This window comes from Melampsora larici-populina (genome assembly GCF_000204055.1).
Source record: "Melampsora larici-populina 98AG31 unplaced genomic scaffold MELLAscaffold_15, whole genome shotgun sequence".
NCBI lineage: Eukaryota > Fungi > Basidiomycota > Pucciniomycetes > Pucciniales > Melampsoraceae > Melampsora > Melampsora laricis-populina.
In genome coordinates, this window is record NW_006768779.1 from 136,279 (window position 1) to 147,307 (window position 11,029).

Genomic DNA, 11,029 nt, shown 5'->3' on the forward strand with positions numbered 1-11,029 from the left:
TCAATTGAAAAATCTGCTGGCGGAAACGGTAGCCACATTTTGGGGTTGCTGAAAGATGCGTTACTATTACCAAGACGGGCAGCTGATACCCTAGCTGCCCCTGAATACACATCAGCATGTGAGTAAAGTGCAAGAGATATGCGAAGGGGTGGAGTTGACCCTGAGAGTGCAAGAATCGGGCTGACAGCATGATCGAGAAATTTGAAACGACCATGAGTGGAATAGCCAGGATCACCACACACACTGACCCCAAGGCTTCCAAATACCATGCGGCCCCCAGTGTATCCTTTGCCGTAGATGAAGACCGAGTCTAAAAGATCTGAATTCTTGCCGTCTTGGTGGGGTGCAACCTGCATATTGTAATTGATTTGGCGCTGGAAGAACGTAAGACAGATCAGCTCACTGCCACATTTCGCCTGACATTGGAATTACTTACCTTGTACGATTTTATTGTGTAAACCCTTGATTCTATCAGAAAGCATAGCACTCGAGTTTTTTTGAATGAAGCTGACAGCGTGTTCAGCAACCTCATAGGTCTTGGGCTGCACAGCCGCATTAAGAGCCCTGGACACTTCGTAAGGCCAGTGCGATTCCTCCGCCAATCTAGCATTTTCAATGAGTTTAAAAGACTTTCTTCACCCAAGCCCATTACTACAGGTAGATAGCGGCTAGAAGCTGGGCCTTCACCTACATCGTCTAGAGTGTAACCTTGACGTTCCAGGCCCAGTTGCATTTTGGTGTCATGTGACGCTTCAGGCTACAGAAACATATAGTTATCACAGTCATTGGGCATTTTATAAACGTCCTTCCGCAGGAAAGGTTGTACATACATCCCAAGGGGTATCCAAAAGCTTCATAAGGCAATGAGCCATAAACTGCACCCAATATTGGCACAGGTGAGTTTTTGGCTTTCAAAAGCCGAGGTTGAATGTCCGTGTAGCTGGGTATGTTGCTGACCGATTCGTGTCTTGATGCTTCATATGTGGGAAGCGCATGCAGGCGAGCCGCTCCTTCGAAAGCCTTCAATACTTGTTCCAGATTTCCTGGTAATTAGATAAACAATTTCACAATGTTCGACTTGATAGTGTGAATTTACCTAACTCAGAACTCATGTCTTTGGTCTTTTTGGGGCCTATTTCAATTGTCATACCTTCTTCCACCTCCGATGGTGCCTGAATATCAAACACAGTTAGATGAACAAATTCCAAAAGTCCAAAAAGTTGGTGTAAAGTTACCTACCTCAGAACACCCATATTTTTTCTTGTGATCATCGCCTTTCTTCTTCATTGATTTGGGAGGTAGATTTATGAGGAGCAACCGACCAGCTGAGTCAACAACTATAACTGCCTTATTGGAACGTAGAGCACGGGGAGACTTCGATCGTTCCTTGGTGAGTTGATGGAGCGCATGAATATTGGGATACCTGAGGCCAAAAGGAGGCTCAGAGGCCGGGTCCGCAAGGTGAACTTCGATGGTGTGTTTGATATGTAAAGCGCAAGTTTGAAGATCGTGCTGGCGGCTGGTGAGAGCTCAAAGAACTTCGTAGTCGTGGATGATTGTATTGACTGACTTCGGTATGTTGCCAAGTTTCAAATGGCCTGTTTCCTCTAGGAAAAACGCTACGGCTAGGTCGTAATCAGTGACCACCATTTCAGCGTTTTGAATCATCTGGCGGAGGTATTGATTGACTACACCACTTAGCACGCAGGTGTCATCATACAGATGACCGGCCTTGTTAGGTTGAAACTCGTCGTCTAGATGCGGATTTCGGGGCTTGGCTTTGGCTTTGGCCTTGCCTTTGGCTTCGATGCAGGCCCTTCGGTCAGAATCAAGCAGAAAACAATATACATTCGACTCGAGGTACATACCACTGGAGTAAGGATGTGGCGAAGACTTTCGAGCTGTGCTGTTGCTTTCCTTAGCTTTCGACCTGACAGGCGGCATGACAGGCTGCTGGGTATGAGAGAAGAAAAAAACATCAGAGGTTCATATCTTTCACAACACAGATATCATCGGTATGATTAAGCCAAAGAAGGTGGTGGGATGGGCATCGGATTGGTTTGAAACCTGTCAATCCCAATCTATCTCATGTGATGCCCATCTGCTGGGGAGGAAGCTGCCTGAATCCTGTCAGAGCGCCCCAGAACCCCCAGCAGGAAAGAAGTATGATATTGATGAAATGAATGTTAGACGATGAAAAAGTAAGAAGGAATATAACCTGGTCGATCGAGATGGCTGGAGTGGTGAGTGTTTGTGTTTAAGAGACCTGGATGGAGTGGTTATATGAGGTAGAGTATTGGTCGCGTTTGGATGGATCATTTCATTTGATGTCATGTTGCTTGAGTGGCTCAATTTGAATGTTGAGTCCCTTGAGTCGCCCAATTGGAAATGGTCCACAGCACAGTTGCTCAATTTGAATGTCGAGTCGCTTGAGTTGCTCAATTTGAATGTCAAGTCGCTTGAGTTGCTCAATTTGAATGTTGAGTTGCTTGAGTCGCCCAAATGGAAATGGTCCACTGCGCTGTTGACAGCAAACCCGCGGGCAATAATGCAGTTCAAAGAAAACACGCGACTGATAATGCTGTTCAGAAAAACGCTTACCAAACTCGCGTCTGATAATGCTGTTCAGAAAAACGCTTACCAAACTCGCGTCTGATAACACAGTTTGGTTGAAGACGTGGATACTGTGTGTTTGAATTATGCAGTTTGGTTGAAGACATGGATACTGTGTGTTTGAATTACGCAGTTTGGTTGGCTCGCACATGTGTGGTATTTGTCATTGTTGTTTTGTAACTCAATAACTTTGCAACAGAGGATCAAAGTGACACATTTTGTAAGAGGACATTGGTGAAACATAGACAGCACACACATTTGAATTTTAATTATTTATTGTAATTAGATAAGCCGAAATTTCGCGGGTATGCGGGATCAATGATAACCTTGGCTATTGATTTTCCTCTTCATTGTTTGCCTCCTGTAGCAATCTAGGGTCGCCAGCTTTTACAATCAAGTACGTTTTTCCGTTCACAGCATTAATCCATGTTTCAACTTGCTGCCCCGTTAGCTTTCCAGCGGCTGCACCTCTAGAAAGCATCTCATCAGTTACCTCGCAACCTGGAAGTCGTAATGTGAATGTCTTGAAGTCTGAAAACACGGGTTATAGGAATAAGACCTAATGAAAAGCACGGTGGCTTTGATAAGTACGCTAACAACCAACAAGAAACTAATTGAGGTCTTCTGACCTATAAGCAGGTTCAGAATAACAGGTTAGATCTTGTTAGTTCAAGTTATCTCAAGGTTGATAACTGATCTTTGGACTAGCAAAAGAGACACGGAATTAGTCTGAAAACACGGGTTATAGGAATAAGACCTAATGAAAAGCACGGTGGCTTTGATAAGTACGCTAACAACCAACAAGAAACTAATTGAGGTCTTCTGACCTATAAGCAGGTTCAGAATAACAGGTTAGATCTTGTTAGTTCAAGTTATCTCAAGGTTGATAACTGATCTTTGGACTAGCAAAAGAGACACGGAATTTCTCTTCCCAAAGATATAAATTTCTATTCACCTAATGAAAAGCACGGTGGCTTTGATAAGTACGCTAACAACCAACAAGAAACTAATTGAGATCTTCTGACCTCTAACATCAAACAAGTTGTTAGATAAAAGTTAGAAAGAAAGAAATAGAGATATTATGATAAGTACCTATAAGCAGGTTCAGAATAACAGGTTAGATCTTGTTAGTTCAAGTTATCTCAAGGTTGATAACTGATCTTTGGACTAGCAAAAGAGACACGGAATCTGAAAGATAGAAAGTGAGGATAGAAACAAGTCATATACATATGTTAAATGTTAATTGAACTTGATCATTCATTTTAGTGAAAAAGATAAAAATGTACGTACTTCTCTTCCCAAAGATGGGGAAAAGAGAAGTACTCGAACACAGAGGTTTGTATATAAGAAAGGAAAAATTAAAGTGAAAAGCAATTGGGGCAATGTTAATGATGATCTTATTTCTCATCTGATAACAAGAGAGACTTGTCTGATAATGAAGCTTGCTGTGCTTCTTTCTGGTCTGCGGAATACTGCATTGATCTTGTGAAGTGATTTGTTCAAAACTACTGTTTTCTCTTTTCGTCGATTGGAGTTTTCAACACCCGCCTTCAATCGACATAATCAAAAGATACCTAATCACTGACATGTTTGAGACCTATTTGATCTCTGAAAAAATTGAACGGGCCAGGATGTAAGGGCTTTGTGAGGATGTCGGCTACCATGTCTTCAGACTTGCAGTGCGTCAACTTGATGACCCCATCATTTACCTTCTCTCGAAGCCAATGAAAATGAATTTCGATGGCCTTTGTGCGACCGTGTAACACCGCGTCCTTGGATAAGTCGATCGCGCTTAGGCTGTCGCAGTTTAAAAGAAAAGGTGTAGGTTGAGTGAATCCAATTGAGTCCATAAAGCGTGCTAGCCAGATCATTTTGTCTCCTGCCTCGTTTGCTGCTCTGTATTCCGCTTCCGTGGACGATTTGGCTACCGTTTGTTGAAGCCTGCTTCTCCAACTTATAGCTCCACCGCAAAACAGAAATACATAACCTGTGGTTGACCTACGGGTGCTTTTGTCGCCTGCCCAGTCAGCATTGGCGAAGTGTTGAGGGAGTGCATAGCCATTGTTGCTTGAGACGTTAGTAGTCGAGGTGTTTTTGTAGTGAATGCAGTGATTGATTGTTCCCGCCAAGTATCTGAGAACGTGTTTGAAGGCCTCCCAGTGACGCAGAGAGGGTTTATGGAGATGTTGCGATAGACATCCCACGGCATAGGTGATATCAGGGCGGGTACATTGGGATAGGTACATGAGGCTTCCCACACCGCTGTTGTATGGAAGGTTGAGGAGGCTGAAAGATCGAGCTTCATCGTCAGTAGATTTGGTGAGCTTGGTGCCACCGGGAAAGGGTGTGGAAGCAGCCTTGCATTCGGTCATACCAAATCGTTCAAGAAGTGATTGGGTCATTGCCTCCTGACCAATGATGTAGTGGTTATGAGATGCTCGGACTAGTTGGATACCGACAACGCACGTTGAGATTCCTTGATCCTCCATTGGCCAGAACGTACTGATTTCATTTTTGAATTCCTGGATTTTGTTTCCGGTGATGGCTAGATCATCGACATGGAGGTAAAAGAGACATACTTCATTTTTTCGCTCTCGGATATATACGCACTCATCGGCCGGAGATTGTTTGAATCCTGCTTTGATGCATTTCTTCTTGAAGTCATCGTTCCAATCTCTGGCCGACTGCTTCAGTCCGTAAAGGGCCTGATCAACTTCGCAAACAAGATCTTCATCTTCACCTCCTATCTCATATCCTTCGGGCTGCTCCATATAGATTTCTTCTTTTAACTTGCTATTCAAAAATGCCGCAATTGCATCCATGGAGTGTATTTCGTAACCGTGATAGGCTGCAAAGGCGACTAACGCGCGGAACGCTGAAGGCTTGCCCGTTGGTGCGAAGGTGTCAGTATAATCAATTCCGTATGTTTGCGTATAACCTTTTGCAACAAATCGTGCTTTGAATTTGTTGATAGTGCCATCGGGGTTTAATTTAACTTTGAAGTGCCATCGACTTCCCACCACAGGTCTATTGGATGGTCAAGGTACCAAATGCCAGACTTTTCGATCATTCATGTTTTGAATTTCTTTATCGCAAGCAGCCTTCCATTTTTCACGGTCGGAACTATTCATTGCGGACTTAAAATTGTGGGGTTCATTAACTAATCTGACCATGGACCCAACAGCAAAGGCGCATGGAAAGTAATTATGCAAGTCCATGAAGGCACCGTCATCGTCCCAGTAGGCAAAACTTGCGGAAGGGCGATAACGATCAGGTTGGACACGCTCTCTTGTTGAGCGGCGAGGTTCGTCTTGAGGCACTGGCTCGATAGGTACAGTAGGTTGATGATCTTCGATATGAAGGTTTAAAAGAGGCTGAGTGATGTCTTCTTCCTCGTCCTGGTGCATTCCTTCACCACCAGGGTCTTGGACGTTGTCATTGATATCCTCGATTCGAGGATTATCAATGGAAGGATCCGGTAATATAGCGTTGTCTTCGTCTTCAAATGAAAGGTGAGAAAGATCAAAGGTTTTCATTTTCTTGAGAGGAAAAATTGTTTCACGAAAGATGACGTTGTGAGAAGTTACGATGGTATTTGACTCAATGATGAACACATCATAATTGAGGTTGTGCTCGGTGTGGCTCAGCAGTATTGCTTGGCGTGAGACGGCCTGAAACTTACCACCTCGAATAGCCTTGCGTACGAGAACATAGCACAAGCACCCAATTGGCTTGACGTGGCTGACATCAGGCTGCCTGCCATTCCAGAGCTCAAAGGGTGTTTTACCCACAGGGAGAGATGAAGAAATGGTACGATTCTTGAGATAGACAGCTGACTTGATTGCGTAGATCCAAAATTTGATGGGTAAGTTAGCTTCAAGCATGATAGCTCTTGCAGGCTCTGTGATAGTCCTATTCGAACGCTCAGCTACCCCATTCTCTTCAGGGGTATAGGTGGCCGTGGTCCGAAGATAGATGCCTAACTCATTGAAGTACGGAACCAGCAAGCTGTTGATAAACTCATAGCCGTTATCGAGTGTAAACATTTTGATTTTTGAATTGCATTGACGTTCAACCAGAGTGATGTATTGTTTGATCTTATTAAACACAACATCTGCTGACTTTGTATTCAACCCCACTACATGCCGATACCTTGAGTAGTCGTCTGTGAAAAGCATGAAATACATACTTCCATCAACAGCGCTAGTTCTGACAATGCCGCTAAGATCAAGATGGATATTTTCTAACAGATGTAGACTACGGACATGAGTTTTATTGTGAGGAACGCGATGAGCTTTTGAGAGATCACATGGGATACAGTGTAAGGTGTCAGGAATAGAAGAAGATTTAATGTCCAATCCTTTAAGACTACCGTGTACAACCATGGTTTTCATGTATCAAACGTTCGGATGACCTAGACGGCGGTGTAGATTAAGAATGTTGACATCAGTGCTTGCCGTGGTGACGCTTGCTTCAGGTGCTGAACTGGGTTGAATTCTCACCGAGGATCGTAGTAAGTTGATATTATCATTTAGGGTGCCGGTAAAAGCACATTTATCGTCTTTAAGAATGATGAATTGGTTGTTTTCTTTCTTAGTGATAAAGTCGTCCTTGAGCAGAATTGTGCCGCCGATCAGACTTCTTTTCAGATCAGGTATGTGTAAACAGTTTTTCAATTGAAAGTGATGACCATCAGGACCCTCAAAATTGACGTCGCCTTTACCAACGATTTTGAGGGTAGCTTTTCCACCTGCCATATCAAGCGAGTCGTTTGAGCCTTCTAAGTCAACATAATTGTCGAAAATATGTTTGTCTTTGAACATATGGTGCAAAGCTGCTGTGTCAATGAGCACTTCAACGTTGTTTGAACGTTGAGTGTTGTTGACGTTAGATAGGGAATGAGCAGAAACATGACTAGCGCAGGGATTCATAGAACTAAAGCATTTTCTAGTTGTTCTATGGTCGGTTCGTCTTTGAAGATAGTGGCTGCTGATGAAGATTGCGATAAGTCCTTTGGTGGGTCACCATTCCATTGTCCTAGCTTCACTCTTTGCTCAATCCACTTGCGCTGAAGGTGTTCGTTTCCGGGTTTCTTGAAACACATGTCAGGATTGTGATTGATACCTGGACATTTCTTCTTAGTGCATTTATTAGGATTTTTGTTTCGAGAATAGGAACTTGAAACATAACTAGCTTCAGCTGAGTGATTGACGACAGGTCTTGCGGTGATTGGGTTCTTGGTAAGCATAGCAACTGCATCCATTCTTTTCTTCAGTTCAGACACAACGAGATCATATTCTTTGAATCCAGCAATAGCAATTTCTTTGGCATCTTGGAAGTAGCTATTGTTTAAAGAAATTAAAAGTTTTCTACCTAAGTCTTCGTCGCTCATAGTTCCACCAGCAGTTTTGTATTTAGTGACTGCATTTTGAAAGTTTTCGATATGAGTTAATAGAGGTAGGTTAGGAGCTTGTACTATCAGACTTAAGGAGCGTTCCAACAATAGTCTCAATTCTTCAGATCTTCCTGAGTGATGAGTAGTGACAGCTTTCCAGAGTTTCGCTGGTAGGTTCTGAGTGTCCGGTCCATCATCTTTGTATATGGTGATTTTGGGCTCGAATCGGGCTCTGTTGATATCGTCCATGTTGTTTAGCATCCAACTGGTAATACAGGCTCTGCTGACTTCATCATCACACTGGCTGTTTTCGAGTTTGATGGAATCGGAGACTAAGTATTCTGAAATGAACATTGATTTTAATCTAGTTCTGATGAATGAAGCCCATAGCATATAGGTTTCATCGGTAAGTTTCTTCAAAGATCTATCAAGAGATTGATTCAGAATCATAGCTTGTTGCTGTGAACTCATTTCAGCCGGTAATGGTAAGACTGAAGACATGGCTGAAGGGTTTGGATTAGGTGGGTTTGGTTGTGTGTTTAGGGATGGTGGTATAAGTGGTGGTGGTCTAAGCGATGATGATATGTTGACTGAAAGGTCAGCGTCGTTGTCTGAATGTTCAGATGCTGGGATAGGGCTGGTCGTTTGTGCGAAAAATTTGTCCGGATTCAGACTCATTCGATAGTTTGGATCGTTTTAAATACTCTCGCTACCATGTGAATGTCTCGAAGTCTGAAAACACGGGTTATAGGAATAAGACCTAATGAAAAGCACGGTGGCTTTGATAAGTACGCTAACAACCAACAAGAAACTAATTGAGGTCTTCTGACCTAATGAAAAGCACGGTGGCTTTGATAAGTACGCTAACAACCAACAAGAAACTAATTGAGGTCTTCTGACCTAATGAAAAGCACGGTGGCTTTGATAAGTACGCTAACAACCAACAAGAAACTAATTGAGGTCTTCTGACCTATAACATCAAACAAGTTGTTAGATAAAAGTTAGAAAGAAAGAAATAGAGATATTATGATAAGTACCTATAAGCAGGTTCAGAATAACAGGTTAGATCTTGTTAGTTCAAGTTATCTCAAGGTTGATAACTGATCTTTGGACTAGCAAAAGAGACACGGAATCTGAAAGATAGAAAGTGAGGATAGAAACGAGTCATATACATATGTTAAATGTTAATTGAACTTGATCATTCATTTTAGTGAAAAAGATAAAAATGTACGTACTTCTCTTCCCAAAGATGGGGAAAAGAGAAGTACTCGAACACAGAGGTTTGTATATAAGAAAGGAAAAATTAAAGTGAAAAGCAATTGGGGCAATGTTAATGATGATCTTATTTCTCATCTGATAACAAGAGAGACTTGTCTGATAATGAAGCTTGCTGTGCTTCTTTCTGGTCTGCGGAATACTGCATTGATCTTGTGAAGTGATTTGTTCAAAACTACTGTTTTCTCTTTTCGTCGATTGGAGTTTTCAACACGTAATATAGCCAGATGTATATGGCCGCAGTAGCGCCTGGTTGCGAATGTGACTGTGGGATTGGGAGTTTGTGGATGTGTCTCGGTTTTTCTGTGACGACCTATTGGAAGGTGTGCTTCTACAATGGATGGTAAGGTAAGATTAGTAAAAGTGGACACCATCTGGATAGGAAACCAGGCAAGTCCATACCAACGAGTCCATTTAGTAGTGATATGAGCTCTTTTCGCTTTGCGGCTTGAACAATTAGTGAGACTGGCTGTTTACGGCCCTTCTTTGTGTTGGGTCTGGGAGGTGGTGCTTGAGTTGATTCAACCGCAAACCTTTCAAGTAAGTGAAGCTCCGTGCGGGCAAAATCGAGCCATGCTGCACAAGATGATTCTTCGTCTTGATATAAAGCATGAGTAGCTTTGGATTCCGGCTTCCATGCAGACATCAATAGGTGGAAATGGAAGCCAAATTTATCGTGAATTTTGAATAACTGAAAAAATGTGCTTGTAAGTATATTAGTGTGCTGATATTATATACATATAGTAATAGCTGATATACCTGTTTGAGAACTTTTTTCAACTCCGCTTTGGCAACCTGTTGAAGATGTTGTATTTTCCCGCTATGTCGGCAGAGAACACCGTGTTTAAAGTCCCATGACACCGTTTGAACGTTGACAAGTCTTTGAAAGTGGGGCATGTATTTATTGATTTGTTCATTGCTGAGTGGTTTGTCTTCCTGGGTGTCTATTGGAGTTGCTTCCTCAGCATCGAGTGTATTGATATTGGCTGCTTCCAAAGTTTGAGTGGAGGGCTCTGGTGTTTCCATGATTTGTTGACACAGACGTTCAAAAATCTTTGGGTGGAACACATCTCGTTCGTCTTGTGAGTAAGCAGTCCATGTGTTGCCTACAAGTTTATTGCGTGCTTTGAAGCCGGTGGCTACGCCTTTGGGCGGCACTGGAACAATTTGAAAGAGTAAAAAGGAATGAGAACGGAATAAGACAAACATGCGGAAAGGTGGTGTAATGATGACAAACTTTTGGCTTGAGTGCTGGTTAAGCTATATGATAGGTAGTTGGTGTACTTATTTGGTTCACGCGCCATCGGTCCTTCGTGTCTGAAAAAGAATGGATGGATCAGTCCATCAGGGATGTATTTGATGCTTGGGTGGTTTACCAACAAAGCTTCATCTAGTGTATTGCGTGTAATGTGGTGAACAATACACAGCATGGTCTTGTCAAGATTGTATTGGGCTTGGAGTGATTGAGCCTCGAACATGGCTGTAGGTGAAGGTCGAGTGGTGGTTACATGTATGCGAGATAGTGTTCGATCCACCTTTGTTTGCCCCCACTCGATGCCAAGGTCGTGATAGTTTTCAATTGTGGGGACCTCAATATCTTTCTTGCAACGCTTGGGCAGTTGTGGATGGCCGGGTGCTGGGTTTTCGTGTTTATCTCCAGACTCGTGGGGTGTATTGGAGTTGTGAGCTGAAAAATCGGATCCTAGTTCGCCTTTGCTGGAATCATGTTCAAAAAGGTTGAGTGTA

General features: G+C 42.8%; 2 protein-coding genes across 2 annotated transcripts; both read right to left on the reverse strand.

The window, feature by feature from the left end:
• Nucleotides 1-1,944, reverse strand: MELLADRAFT_62535 (uncharacterized protein; the record flags this gene model as incomplete). The annotated part of the gene is made up of 7 exons (XM_007409384.1): nt 1-48; nt 90-374; nt 437-750; nt 831-1,043; nt 1,097-1,172; nt 1,240-1,519; nt 1,571-1,944. The coding sequence occupies 7 exons, from the start codon at nt 1,942-1,944 to the stop codon at nt 1-3; spliced, it is 1,590 nt and encodes a 529-aa protein (XP_007409446.1).
• Nucleotides 1,945-9,614: 7,670 nt separating this feature from the next.
• On the reverse strand, nt 9,615-10,761 carry MELLADRAFT_105771 (uncharacterized protein; the record flags this gene model as incomplete). The annotated part of the gene is made up of 3 exons (XM_007409383.1): nt 9,615-9,974; nt 10,043-10,440; nt 10,521-10,761. 3 exons carry the CDS (start codon nt 10,759-10,761, stop codon nt 9,615-9,617), a joined length of 999 nt encoding a protein of 332 aa, XP_007409445.1.
• Between the last annotated feature and the right edge of the window lie 268 nt (nt 10,762-11,029).